This window comes from Hyperolius riggenbachi, chromosome 12 (genome assembly GCF_040937935.1).
Source record: "Hyperolius riggenbachi isolate aHypRig1 chromosome 12, aHypRig1.pri, whole genome shotgun sequence".
Lineage (NCBI taxonomy): Eukaryota > Metazoa > Chordata > Amphibia > Anura > Hyperoliidae > Hyperolius > Hyperolius riggenbachi.
The window spans coordinates 14,280,158-14,295,510 of NC_090657.1; the positions used below are offsets into that span (position 1 = coordinate 14,280,158).

Below are 15,353 nucleotides of genomic sequence, written 5' to 3' on the forward strand. Positions count from 1 at the left end.
CCTTGCAGACACACTGGCTGTGAGCAGAGACCTTACCTGTGACTCATACACACAGCACACAGGAGAGCAGAGAGGGGCGTGGAGGGGGCGTGCATAACTTCTTCCTTTCACAGCAGAGGTAGTGCATTCCTCTCTGGGTCGACAAAGCTTGACAAAGAAAAGAAGATTACATATATTACAGAGACAGTGCAACTAGAAAAGGCTGCAGTAATCCAGACCACATTAGAACAGGTATGGGAACTTATAGGATAGAAGAAATAAGGCTGAACATTTTGTTACAGAATCTCTTTAAGGATGCAGCTGGCAGAACTCGACCAATTCCCAAGACATTATAGCATGAAAGCGATCGGGAATCGGCCAACAGTGTATGGCCAGCCAACAGATCTCTCTCTAATCAGATCTCTTTCTAATCAGATTCAATTAGAGATCTGTCTCTTGGTGGAATCTGCCCATCATTGCCTGATGTATGGCTACCTTAAAGGGGCACTATGGCGAAACATTTTAAAATTTAAAATATGTGCAAACATAGACAAATAAGATGTACATTTTTCCAGAGTAAAACGAGCCATAAATTACTTTTCTCCTATGTTGCTGTCACTTACAGTAAGTAGTAGAAATCTGACATTACCGACAGGTTTTGGACTAGTCCATCTCTTCATAGGGGATTCTCAGCAAGGCTTTTATTCTTTATAAAGATATTCCCTAAAAAGGATTTAAACAATGATGCTGGCCAGCCTCCCTGCTCACTACACAGTTTTTTTTGGCAATTGGACAGAGCAACTGCCATTCACTAAGTGTTTTTGAAGATAAATAAATCCCTGAGACCTCCATGAAGAGATGGACTAGTCCAAAACCTGTCACTTCTGTCAGATTTCTACTACCTACTGTAAGTGACAACAACATAGGAGAAAAGTAATTTATGGCTCATTTTACTTTGGAAAAAACGTACTTCTTATTTGTTTATGTTTGCATATATTTTAAATTTTACCATTTTTCCCCATAGTGCTTCCAGCCAGCAGGTTTGATTGTGCACCTGACATAAACGGACATAAAGGAAGGATTTGCATTGCTCCGCCTCCGCCTACTGCTCTGTAGTGAGGTATTATTACTTGCTTTCTGAACATGTGAAGGGGACAGCCTGCAAGTACTGTCTGTTTTAAAAAGGAACTGTCATGAAAATCTTAAAATGTAAAACATATACAAATAAGAAGTACATTTTTCCTGAGTAAAATGAGCCATAAATTACTTTTCTCCTATGTTGCTGTCACTCACAGTAGGTAGTAGAAATCTGACAGAAGTGACAGGTTTTGGGCTAGTCCATCTCTTCATGGGGGATTCTCAGGGTTTTCTTTATTTTTAAAAGCACTTAGTGAATGGCAGTTGCTCCATTTAACTGCCAAAATAGTGTGCAGCGAGCAGGGAGGCTGGCCAGCATCTTTATATAAATAATTTTCAGGGAATGTCTTTATAAAGAATACAGGCCATGCTGAGAATCCCCTATGGAGAGATGGACTAGCCCAAAACCTGTCGGTTCTGTCAGATTTCTACTACCTACTGTAAGTGACAGCAACATAGGAGAGAAGTAATTTATGGCTCATTTTACTCTGGGAGAAATGCACTTCTTATTTGTATTCTTTTTAAATTGTAAGATTTTCGAGACAGTTCCTCTTTAAGAAGGCAGCCGTTGGACTTGAAGTACTGTTGTAATTATTCGGTACTTATCAGTAAGGTCCCAGCTGAATTGTGTTTGTTATTTTTGCTTTGAGGCATGTCTGATTTTCCATCTTTATGTTTTAGTCCCACTCCACGGTCAGTCGCCCTTGGTTGGGGGAGAACGTGTATCCAGTTCCTTACGGTCGGTCACAAAAGGCCAACGACATCGCCCCTTGAGCCGAACGCAGTCCTCCCCTCTTCCTCAAAGCCCGCAAGCCCTCCAACAACTGGTCTTACAACACCAGCACTACCTAGACCAACAGCAGCTCAGCAAGGTAGGTCATGATGTCTATAGTCTACCTTTAAGGGGTACTCCTACATTTCTGATTTGGCATTGCGAGCTTCCTCACCTCCGTAATAAATTCAAGTCAGTAGGATCTTACCGATTAAATGGCTACACAGGCCTAGACTTCCTGTCACTGAGACAATGCTTTGCTCTGAGACCCATATTCCAAGAGAGTGCGGTCTCCCCCCGCCCACCTACTTGTAGGTTGGGCAGATTCTCCTTTGTGTCTTCATAAAGGCAGCCATACACTGGTCGATTGCCACCAGATCGACCAGCAGATAGATCCCTCTGTGATCGAATCTGATCAAAGAGGGATCTATTGGCTGCCTACACTGCAAACAGATTTTGAATCGATTTCACTATGAAATCGATTCACATTCTGTGGAGCTGCCGCTGCCCCCACCTGCATACATTACCTGATCCGGCCAGCGTGAGTCCCCCGGTCTCCGCTGTCTCTTCTCCGCTCTGGGCTTCACTTTACTTCCTGTTGGGGGCTGTTTAAACTTCCCCCGGCAGGAAGTAAGTGAAGCCAGCCGGAGCTCAGGGCGGAGAAGGGACAGCGGGGACACGCGCCGGCGGAGCAGGTAATGTATTGTAGCTTGCGTCGGTCATCGGACATTCGAACGCCGCTATCGACGCACTCCCGACCCGCCGGCGATCGAGCGAAATTTTCCGCACGGACGGATCGACAGGATCGATCAATTTCAGATGGAAATCGGTCACAGTGATCGAATCTGCTGTCTATCGACGGGAAATTGAGTAAGTGTACGGGCACCTTAAGTCTAGACATGTATTTAGGTGATTCACAGTAATGCTCAACCACAGCTTACTTTATGTGTAATTGCCTGGAAGGATCACAGGATCTGAATTCAGTCTTATATCAGCCACAAGCGAGTTTTCTCTTGGAATGCTTTGATCTCTCTCTCCAAGCAGAGAACATAGAAACTGAAAGCAGAAGTCCTCTGTTATTGTCTCACACTGCCCCCTAGTGACAAGTGGCCATAAATACACATTACAGCTGTGCTAATTAGAGGCTAGGAAAACAAACAAACAAAAAAAAATGTGTTAAAATAAATTGGCCTGGAGCACTTGGAAGCCTCAAAATAAATTGGCTGCTAAAGGGTTAAAGCTGAGAATTAAGATTCTCAGAGTGATCATTGATGGTCAAGTAAAGGGAAATAACTTTGAGTTGATGCAAATGTATGCAAATTTTTATGCACATTTATGCAGCTTGAAAATGAACCAATCGAATTTTACCTTAACGTGATTTGATTGGTTCATTTTCAAGCTGCATATATTTGCATAAACATTTGCATCTACACAAAGTTATTTGCATCTACTTGACCATCACTAATCAGTGATCATTTGCACAATTGGGTGATACTTTGGTACCAAAAGTATTACAGGTAGTCCCTGACTTACCAACGCTCGATTTATGAATGACCTGCCAATACAAACTGTGCAAAAAAAACAAAACAAAAAAAATGTGAAATTTGATTCCATGGAAACAAGTGAAAAACATTTTTGTAAAAAAAAATCTTGTCGTTTTTGAGAAAATCAATTTTAAAAATTTCAAAGAAAAAACGTTTTTTATATCGATAAAATTATGTTTTGCTGCAGTACACTGAGGACACAGGGGGGAGAGGTGATACAGAAGGGGATAGAGGGGGACACTGAGGGCACAGAGGGGGGGAGGTGACACAGTAGGAGGACACGGGGGGACACTGAGGGCACAGGGGGAGAGGTGATACAAAGGGGGACAGAGGGGGACACTGAGGGCACAGGGGGGAGAGGTGATACAGAGGGGGACACTGAGGGCACAGGGGGGAGAGGTGATACAGAGGGGGACACTGAGGGCACAGGGGGGAGAGGTGATACAGAGGGGGACACTGAGGGCACAGGGGGGAGAGGTGATACAGAGAGGGACACTGAGGGCACAGGGGGGAGAGGTGATACAGAGGGGGACACTGAGGGCACAGGGGGGAGAGGTGATACAGAGGGGGACACTGAGGGCACAGGGGGGAGAGGTGATACAGGGGGACACTGAGGGCACAGGGGGGAGAGGTGATACAGAGGGGGACAGAGGGGGACACTGAGGACACAGGGGGGAGAGGTGATACAGAGGGGGACACTGAGGGCACAGGAGGGAGAGGTGATACAGAGGGGGACACTGAGGGCACAGGGGGGAGAGGTGATACAGAGGGGGACAGAGGGGGACACTGAGGGCACAGGGGGGAGAGGTGATACAGAGGGGTACACTGAGGGCACATGTGGGAGAGGTGATACAGAGGGATACACTGAGGGCACAGGGGGGAGAGGGTGATACAGAGGGGGACACTGAGGGCACAGGGGGGAGAGGTGATACAGAGGGGGACACTGAGGGCACAGGGGGGAGAGGTGATACAGAGGGGGACACTGAGGGCACAGGGGGGAGAGGTGATACAGAGGGGGACAGAGGGGGACACTGAGGGCACAGGGGGGAGAGGTGATTCAGAGGGGGACACTGAGGGCACAGGGGGGAGAGGTGATACAGAGGGGGACACTGAGGGCACAGGGGGGGGGAGGTGATACAGAGGGGGACACTGAGGGCACAGGAGGGAGAGGTGATACAGAGGGGGGCACAGGGGGGAGAGGTGATACAGAGGGGGACACGGAGGGCACAGGGGGGAGAGGTGATGCAGAGGGGGAGCCGGGAGCGTTCTGCACAGGCTGGAGTGACTTCTCAGATGTACTGGACTGTCCACTGCTATAGTGGTGGCTGATAACCTACAGGCCAGCAGAGGGGTAGGCAGAGCAGCAACACAAAACTGGCCCACAGCTATAGAGCGCTTTAGGGGGCAGCAGAAAAGGCTGAGGGCTCCAGCCAGGAGACCAGGTGCAATGCAGGCTACTAGGACTAAGGCTATTAGGCTAGACTCCCTAACTCTGCTACTGCCTATAGAGCGCGCCCTAGTGGCTGCAGCTCTGGCCCTTTGAGTCCGCCAGGAGAAAAGCGCGATATAAATGTTACTTGTCTTGTCTTTATTGTTCTATCCCCTCATATACCAGCCATTGACACAAGCCTTGTGTTTCCTGTCAGACTGTGGAAGGATTACGGCAGCCACCGACGCACCCTGAGGAGACGGAGGAGGAGCTGACGGAACAGGACAGTGGCAGCCGGAGTCGAGCTGTCTTCACTCTTGATGGAGGGACAGAAAGTGAGGAAACTCAAGAAGAAGAAGAGGAAGAAGGCGGAGAGGATGATGATGATGACAGTGAAGAGGGACGGACCAATGGAGCCGAGAGTACATTCAAGAAGGTACCTGTCTGCTGTGTAATGTTGATACTGAGGTGAAAAAAAAATTGACACGATTGATGCAACAGAGTTCATGGGGCTATTCTAACAAGCATGATCTGCATGCTTATTCCGGGTCTATGGCTAACAGTATTGGAGGATCAGCAGGTCAATCAGGCAACTGGCATTGGAAGTAAATGTCAGCCTCCATATCTCTCTCACTTCAGGTGTCCTTTAAAGCGGGATTGTCACCATAAAAATCAAACTTCAACAGCAACTGGTCTGAGTGTATTAAGTGATAAAGAAGCTAATCCTGCATTCAAAACTTTCAAAACTTTTTCTGCTGTTATGATTTGGAGTTATCACATACTTAAAGAGACACTGAAGCGAAAAAAAAATTATGATATAATGAATTGGTTGTGTACTATGAATAATTACTAGAAGATCAGCAGCAAAGAAAATATTCTCATATTTTTATTTTCAGGTATATAGTGTGTTTTCTAACATTGCATCATTCTCTAATATGTGCAGATTGCACAACACTCAGCATTCAAAATGATTCTTTCAGAGCAGTCTGTGAAGTAATGACCTCTCCTCTGGCAGAGAAAAAGTAAATAGTTCACTTACAGTTGAGATAATAAAAGTCAGAAAACAGCCCTCTCCACGACTTTGAAAGTCGTAGAGCTTAATGGCTTTTTTGCATAGAGATAACAACTGGAGTTTCTTAACTCTTCCTGTACTGGAAACAATTAGACTGGTGTATCTGATCTTAATGTTTTATTTCTTAGCTGTACTACACATACAAATCATAATATCATAGTTTTTTTTTCGCTTCAGTGTCTCTTTAAGGAGCACTGGCCCTTTAGTAGTCAGTGCCAAACAGTTGCATGCTGGGGGTTCTTTTTATCTATAATATATTCCTCCTCTTCCCTTTATTTCCCTGCCTAGCTGCTTATCTGAAACACTATCCCCTGCTCATTTGTGTTTACAAGCAAGGCTGAGGCAACTCAGCAATTGGAGGAGACAAGAAAAAAGTAAAGGGCAGAAATGACATCAGGATTTAGCCTAAACTGTGGGCAAAAGACATGGTTCCCACCAGGAACAGAATTATCTTCATTTACTGTATAACATTCACTGAAATCAAAACATGGACAGTACAAAACATGTGTTATTTAAGTAGATCAAGTATTTATCTACTTATATATGTGTTTTTTCCTGGCATAGTATGGCTGATCCTACTGCTTTAAGTAATAGTTCAGAGGCATTGTTTTGTTTCTTTTATTCTGGAAAGAACAGGTAAAGCATCCCACATTCTAATAAATGATAATGTGGATATTGTTTATGTCGAGTTTGATTTTACAGATCAGGCCACTTTAATGACGCTGAAATGATGTAAGCGCTGGATGATTGGAACGTCCGAGCGCTCTGCTGTTGCAGAGGCGATGAGGAATTGTTCCGCTGAGGAAGGAGGGGGCCAGAACTCATTGAATGCTTCCAGTTTGTACACTGTGTGTGTTGATGTTAGAGCTCAGTCCATTGATGAGAAGATCAGCGTATGATTCATTCATTGATGACTCATGTCCCCCCTCCTCCTTCCTATGACTCATAATACACTAGCAGACCCCCTCCCCCCCTCCATGCTTCATCTAATCTGGAAGGAAACGGGGACTGCAGGTACTTGGAAGGATAAATCGCCTTGTGAATCGGCGCTTTCTGGAAAGGTTAAAGCTTGGAATTGTATCTATCTGTGAAGCTACATGTATGCTAATCAGACATTTCATGAAAAGCTTCCACAGATACACGCCAAATGCTCTAAATGTCAGCCTTGAAGAATCCAATGTGTAGGCACATGCCCTGATGTGATATACAGTATATAGCAAATTCATTAGAGCGCGCCTGAACTGATACGGATGTGGAGGCTATGACAGATTTTAATTATTTTTAACCCTTTAGCAGCGAATTTATTTACAGGCTTGCAAACTCTCCAGGCCGGTTTATTTTAGCAATTTTTCTTATTTCTTAAAGAACTTCCGAGGCCAAATCGATTCCACCTCTAAGATGGCCGCCGCCATGCGCAGTACGCTTTGCACTTGGGGAGCATGCCGGGACCTAATACGCGGCGGGAGGCGGGCAATAGGCTGCGCAGTCGTGCTACCGGCAAAGCGTACTGCGCAGCCGCGGAGCATGGCGGCGGCCATCTTAGAGGTGGAATCGATGCGACCCGTTCGGTGGGGTCGGGCCAAGCCATAGGGGAACGGAAAGACCTGCATTGATGGCGGAACGGAGCGGAGGATGGGCAGGACGTCCTCCGTGGATTCTGCTAATAAAAAGGTACAGTGTGATTTTCTTAATTTTGGCCTCAGAAGTCCTTTAAAGAACAAGCGACACCCATGCAAACCTAGAAATTAAAAAAAACACATATATAAGTAGATAAATACTACTTCTACTTGCATAACAGATGTATTGTGCTATCTACGTAATGATTCCTGTGAACTTTATAAAGGAAAAGCAGAAAATCCTATTCTAGGCAGTGGCCATCTTGCCAAGCTAATGCTGACATCATATCCTCCCTGACTCTTGTTTCCCCACCTCCCTTCTCTTGCTCATTGTGTATTCATTAGCTGCCCTCCTCCCAGAGTCTTCAGACACCCCCACTGAGGTGTATACTAACAACTGCACTGTCTTATCCTCCAATCGCTGAGTCACCTCAGCCTTGCTTGTAAACACAAGTGAGCAGAGGTGTTTCAGATAAGCAGCTAGGCAGGGAAATAAATGGAAGAGGAGGAATATATTACAGATAAAAAGAACTCCCAGCATTCAACTCTTTGGCAATGTTTGGCACTAGGGCCAGTGCTCCTAAAGTATGTGATATCTCCAAACCATAACAGCAGAAAAAGTTTTGCAAGTTTTGAATGCAGGATTAGCATCTTTATCACTTAGTACACTCAGACCAGTTGCTGTTGAAATTTGATTTTTTTATGGTGACGATACCGCTTTAAAGGATACCATATGCGAAAGCATCTGGTATTAACAGAAGCTGTACTGGGTAGGGGGGCATAATCAAATACTCAGCGCGCCTCCTGCTCCCCTCCGTCTCCCGGCTCTTCACCGGTCCGTCCCGCTGTCCTGGGCGACTTCGGCGACTCCAAACACTGATATACTGCACCGCACATCCGCAGTATGTCCGTTCTGCTCCCCTGTGGCTGCGCCGAGTGATGTCACAGGACAGGAGTGTGCTCACTTCTTACGCGCCTCCAATCAGCGCTCACGCCGGGACGCAGGAGTGAGCACGCTCCTGTCCTGTGACGTCACTACGCGGCCATACGGAAGCAGAACTGAAATACTGAGCATGAGCGGCGCAGTATGTCCGGGTTTAGGGTCGCCCAAGTTGCCAGGACAGTGTGACAGACCGTAGAAGAGCGGCAGAAGACGGAGGGGAACGGGAGGTGCGGTGAGTATTTGATTATGCCACTAGTCGGTGACAACTGCGCATGCGTGTCCGTGGCCAAGCTCCTCCTTCATCATGCATCTGTAGCCTGCGCAGTTAGTTGAGGCTTGTACCTGCACATGTGCAGTAGTGCTCAGTCCGGAGCTATACCAGGACTGACTGCAGAAGAACGAAGCTATACCAGGACTGACTGCAGGAGAATGGATGGAACCGGACGGACACCAAGGAGCTGAAAGTTGTGTACATACACTAGATAGTTTGGTGGAGCCGCCTCAGCCAATAATCTAGCTTGTGTACTGCGGTTCCCATCCCCTTTAACATACTTCCAAGCAATCTGCCTGGCGGATCGTTTTGGTCGAACACTTGCTAAGGGCATTGTTCTCTTACTTACCCAACCCCCCCCCCTGCTGTGCACCACGCCAATGGCCTTCCACGCCCCTCCATAGCAAAAGAATACGTTGCTAGCATGCAGGCTGGTGACAGACTTCTGTATGGACTCAGCCCCAAACCTTTGCTCGAGGGGTCGAGTGTGTGTCCAAGGCAATGGAGTGCCACGTAGCCCATTCAGTATATGGTAAATGAAGCTACATGTAAGCCAGGTCAAAAAGCTGCAGCCAAACCGTTTTTTTTTCTTCTTTGCCTCGCTGCTCTTACTGTAAATGAGGGCGCTAATGTGAAGCCCAGACTGCAGTGGTGAGAAGTGTGAGTAGGCTTTTAGGGCCCTTTTACACATAGGGCCAGATTTATCAAAGCATTACCGACAGTTGTTTCTTCTAAAACTGTTCTAACCAGCAGTGGAACTGTTCTGCATGATAGTAAGAAACTTCCCAAATCCTACGTAATAGCAGCAATTTAGCGTGGATTTCTAGAGCTGCACTACAGCTAAGAACAGTGCAAATCCATCCCTAAACTGCTGCATATTAAGAAGTGCTTCATAGCAGTTCTCCAGATAGTGCAGCAGTGCAGGCTAGACAGGATTTGTAAAGGGCTCCTCCCCCCTCACTCAGAGCTTGCTGACAGCAGATGTGTTGGTTACCTCAGCAACAGTAATTCCCCTCACACACCGCACTGTCTGAGGTACCTTCCTAACTCCTCCTATTCCTAACAGTTTAACAAGGAATCTGCACTAGTGATTTCTTAGGATGTCTGAGACAGTTCTGCATGGATTTCTAAACACCTACTAATATTTTGTCTCAGACACTCTTGAGAAATGCCCCCCAGCGTGTGGAGATTGATAATCATGAATCTGACAGGATGATTTGGGCTTCTGGAGAAGCTGTGCATGGGATTCTTCTGAACTGGTTCATGAAGTAGAACGTTTTGAGACACTCAGACACTCTTGATAAATGCCCTTCAGTGAGTGGTGCTTTGCTGTAAACACTGTCTACCCAACTGAGAATATGCGTGTAACTAGGGGGAGCAGCCCCGTGACTGCAGGGAGGCCCAGAGGTGTGGAAGGGCCCCAACTAATAAACTTCCCTTCCTCTGATACTCCAGATCAGGGCAGGGGACTTGGAGTCGGAGTCGGTGGTTTCATAGACTGAGGAGTCGGAGTTGTGGTCCGGTGGTTTTTTTTGTACCCACTCCATAGCAATGCAAGGGCTGTGGAGTAGGAGTTGGAGCAATTTTGGGTACCTGGAGTCAGAGTTGGAGGCAGAGTCAGTGGTTTCATAGACTGAGGAGTCAGAGTTGGAGTCGGAGTCAGTGGTTTCATAGACTGAGGAGTCAGTTGGAGGCGGAGTCAGTGGTTTCATAGATTGAGGAGTCAGAGTTGGAGGCGGAGTCAGTGGTTTCATAGACTGAGGAGTCAGAGTTGGAGGCGGAGTCAGTGGTTTCATAGACTGAGGAGTCAGTTGGAGGCAGAGTCAGTGGTTTCATAGACTGAGGAGTCAGAGTTGGAGTCGGAGTCAGTGGTTTCATAGACTGAGGAGTCAGAGTTGGAGGCGGAGTCAGTGGTTTCATAGATTGAGGAGTCAGAGTTGGAGGCGGAGTCAGTGGTTTCATAGACTGAGGAGTCAGAGTTGGAGGCGGAGTCAGTGGTTTCATAGACTGAGGAGTCAGAGTTGGAGGCGGAGTCAGTGGTTTCATAGACTGAGGAGTCAGAGTTGGAGGCGGAGTCAGTGGTTTCATAAACTGAGGAATCAGAGTTGGAGGCAGAGTCAGTGGTTTCATAAACTGAGGAGTCAGAGTTGGAGGCTGAGTCAGTGTTTATAAACTGAGGAATCAGAGTTGGAGGCAGAGTCAGTGGTTTCATAAACTGAGGAGTCAGAGTTGGAGGCGGAGTCAGTGGTTTCATAAACTGAGGAATCAGAGTTGGAGGCAGAGTCAGTGGTTTCATAGACTGAGGAGTCAGTTGGAGGCGGAGTCAGTGGTTTCATAGACTGAGGAGTCAGAGTTGGAGTCGGATGATTTTTGTGTGGACAGAGCACTGCTCCAGATCAGGTGTTTTTGTGGCTGCACATGTTATGGGTGTGAATATTATGATGGCTACACCTGTTTTATGACCCTTGTGAGATGGGCCCCCTGGCTGTGAGGGTCACTAAGGGGAGGCGTAGGAAGGGCCTGGGAACACTGAGTGGGCCCCATGGTTTGATGTTAAAGTGGATCCAAGATAAACTTTTACTCATTGCATAATTGTGTTCCTTTCATATAGTTTATAGGGCATTCCTCAAGCCAAATACTTGTTTTGTTTTAATACTCTAATTCCCTATAAACTAAACAAGCCACGCCCACAGCTCCTTTTGTGCCTTGGCACTGTAGCAAGGGCTTATGGGAGCTCAGTCTGGGCAGGAGGAGGGGGAGGTGTTACTAGCCAGAGATTTCAGAGGCAGAGGGGAGGAGGAGAGGGGACTGAATTTACACACAGGCAAGCTGATAGCATCTCCAGCCCTCAGCCTGTGACAATGTGACAAACAGAACATGGCTGCTGTCATTGTATCCCAGGAAGAAATAATCATATTCTATTGAAGCTGTTTGCAGCTAGATTTGCTGTATAAACTATCTAAACTTTAGATAAGATATATAGACAAGTTACTTGTTATAGTTTTTCATCTTGGATCCACTTTAAGCTCCTGCATGATGCAGCATCTAAGGCAATAGGGAAGTGAGCTACGTTTGAGGTGACACCAAGAGAATGGAATGGGAGGGATGTCTGAAAAGAAGCTCCTATACTTGTCACGTTCTAGGCTTCTGACGTAGCTACACATTAGCTTATTCAGAGCTTGAGGGAGGAGTTGGCACTTGCCAGTGATGGAAACAGTGGGGCAGATTTATCAAAGCATTACCGACAGTTTTTTTCTTCTAAAACTGTTCTAACCAGCAGAGGAACAGTTCTGCATGATAGTAAGAAACTTCTCAAATCCTACGTAATAGCGGCAACTTATCGTGGATTTCTAGAGCTGCACTACAGCTGAGAAAAGTGCAAATCCATCCCTAAACTGCTGCAGATTAAGAAGTGCTTCATAGCAGTTCTCCAGATAGTGCAGCAGCGCAGGCATGTGGTTTGTGAAGGGCTCCTCCCCCCTCACTCAGAGCCTGCTGACAGCAGGTGTGTTGGTTACCTCAGCAATAGCAATTTCCCTCACACACTGCTCTGCCTGAGAGACCTTCCTAACTCCTCCTATTCCTAACAGTTTAAGAAGGAATCTGCACTATTTACTGATTTCTTACGATGGCTGAGACAGTTCTGCACAGATTTCTAAAAACCTACTAATATTTTGTCTCAGACACTCTTGATAAATGCCCCCCAGCGTGTGGAGATTGATAATCATGAATCTGACAGGATGATTTGGGCTTCTGGAGAAGCTGTGCATGGGATTCTTCTGAACTGGTTCATGAAGTAAAACATCTTGAGCCTAATGGTACCCTCTAGTCTGGCTAACGTTTTCTCTTCTCTTCCCCAGCTATTCCCAGATACCCTCCCTCTCTATCAAGGCTCTCTTCCTCATTCGGCGTTGAGTCGGACGCAGTCCTCCCCAGCAGCACCTCTCAGTTCCTGCAGTTCGGAGCCACGACGCCGGGTACTTAGCACTACAGGTCAGTACTGAGGCGCCAACGAATGCTTCTTCTGTGGCAAAAGCAAACCTTGTGGTTATACCCTTGTAATAACACTTGTATGTGAGGGTCAGGCAGGGTTCACACTTATTTAAATTTGCATGTGAATTGCGAATGTGTGGGAATGCATTTTCCGCACATAATTAATGATCCTGAGGAAGACAGCCGGGCCCGTCGAAACATGTTGATCTGAACCCCAGTGGACCGTCTGTGGAGTGCTGGCACAGCCGGATCACCCTAAAGCAACTCGCAAGCTTGCACAACCCTTTCGGTCTCATACAAGTTGATTCTCTCGGATGGCATATATTGAAGGTTACTGTTGAACGTGGCCCTGCAGTTGGGGGTGTACTTCATCTATCTTGCTACTGCATGACTGCCTCACCTGCTTTGCTGTTTGCTTGACCACCAGCTGAGAACCCGACAGGCCCGACCTACACCCTGCATTGTGGAACTGTGTACTTTCTGTAATATGATAAGAGGCATCAATCATTTATTACAGAAAACTTTTTGTGGTCTTTGATCACCCTGGAAGGAAGAAAGTACTGTTCAGATTGGAATCACGCTGATGATATGTACAGGACCTATCCATAACTCTTATAGCTGAGCTTCAACAATTTGAGATGGGTTTGGGGACTGCAGCCCCTGTTTAGGAAGCTATTTGGTGGCTTTTTCTTTTTATATTGCTACTTTATTGGGTGTATTTATGATCTTTTATGAGATAATGGATTAATAAAATATTTTGTATTTTCTTGCACCCAAGAGCCAATCTCTTCCTTAAGTTTTTTTTTCATTTGTCGGCATGATGCATGGAAATATATTGTCATATGTTAAATATATTCTTTAATGTATTCATACATTCTTATTTCCTATTTGCCCGCCACCTCTGTTACATGAGAAGTTGTGGTTTATGCCAATCAACTTATCTGTATATTTTTGGGATGTGGGAGGAAACTGGAGTGCCTGGAGGAAACCCACACAGACGCAGGGAGAACATACAGACTCCCTGCAGATAGTGCCTTCGCTGGGATTCGAACCGGGGACCCAGCGCTGCAAGGCGAGAGAGCTGACCACTACGCCACCGTGCTGCCCAGATTGGCATACACGTTCCTCATAACACACAGTACTATCTTGTATCTGTATGGGGGCCTCCAGGGGCGTAGCAATAGGGGGTGCAGAGGTTGCGACCGCATCGGGGCCAGAGGGGCCCTCACTCAACTTCAGTATTAGCTCTCTATTGCTCCTGTGCTCATAATAATGACTTCTGTAGATACATTGAATAGTGGTAACCATTAACAAGCTGTTCCCCATCCCCTTCTTGCACCTCTGACACTGTAGTTGCCATTGGCAGGGATTGCTATGTATAGAGTGCTTGGGGGTAATCAGTAACAAACTGCTCCCCATCCCCTTCTTGCACCTCTGACACTGTAGTTGCCATTGGCAGGGATTGCTGCTATGTATAGAGTGCTTGGGGGTAATCAGTAACAAGCTGCTCCCCATCCCCTTCTTGCTCCTCTGACACTGTAGTTGCCATTGGCAGGGATTGCTATGTATAGAGTGCTTGGGGGTAATCAGTAACAAGCTGCTCCCCATCCCCTTCCTGTACCTCTGACACTGTAGTTGCCATTGGCAGGGATTGCTATGTATAGAGTGCTTGGGGATAATCAGTAACAAGCTGCTCCCCACCCCCTTCTTGCACCTCTGACACTGTAGTTGCCATTGGCAGGGATTGCTATGTATAGAGTGCTTGGGGGTAATCAGTAACAAGCTGCTCCCCATCCCCTTCTTGCACCTCTGACACTGTAGTTGCCATTGGCAGGGATTGCTATGTATAGAGTGCTTGGGGGTAATCAGTAACAAGCTGCTCCCCATCCCCTTCTTGCACCTCTGACACTGTAGTTGCCATTGGCAGGGATTGCTATGTATAGAGTGCTTGGGGGTAATCAGTAACAAGCTGCTCCCCATCCCCTTCCTGCAGCTCTGACACTGTAGTTGCCATTGGCAGGGATTGCTATGTATAGAGTGCTTGGGGGTAATCAGTAACAAGCTGCTCCCCATCCCCTTCTTGCACCTCTGACACTGTAGTTGCCATTGGCAGGGATTGCTATGTATAGAGTGCTTGGGGGTAATCAGTAACAAGCTGCTCCCCATCCCCTTCTTGCACCTCTGACACTGTAGTTGCCATTGGCAGGGATTGCTATGTATAGAGTGCTTGGGGGTAATCAGTAACAAGCTGTTCCCCATCCCCTTCTTGCACCTCTGACACTGTAGTTGCCATTGGCAGGGATTGCTATGTATAGAGTGCTTGGGGGTAATCAGTAACAAGCTGCTCCCCATCCCCTTCTTGCACCTCTGACACTGTAGTTGCCATTGGCAGGGATTGCTATGTATAGAGTGCTTGGGGGTAATCAGTAACAAGCTGCTCCCCATCCCCTTCTTGCCCCTCTGACACTGTAGTTGCCATTGGCAGGGATTGCTATGTATAGAGTGCTTGGGGGTAATCAGTAACAAGCTGCTCCCCATCCCCTTCTTGCACCTCTGACACTGTAGTTGCCATTGGCAGGGATTGCTATGTATAGAGT

General features: G+C 46.8%; 1 protein-coding gene across 5 annotated transcripts in view; it reads left to right on the forward strand.

Moving 5' to 3' along the window:
• The window catches only part of HDAC5 (histone deacetylase 5), a 229,431-nt gene that overhangs the window by 180,607 nt on the left and 33,471 nt on the right, over positions 1–15,353 (forward strand). For all 5 annotated transcript variants that reach the window (XM_068263348.1, XM_068263350.1, XM_068263349.1 and 2 more), the window contains 3 exons: positions 1,798–1,988; positions 5,079–5,297; positions 12,624–12,756. In XM_068263348.1, the coding sequence (XP_068119449.1) occupies positions 1,798–1,988; positions 5,079–5,297; positions 12,624–12,756 (543 nt within the window). The remainder of the gene's footprint in view (positions 1–1,797; positions 1,989–5,078; positions 5,298–12,623; positions 12,757–15,353) is intronic.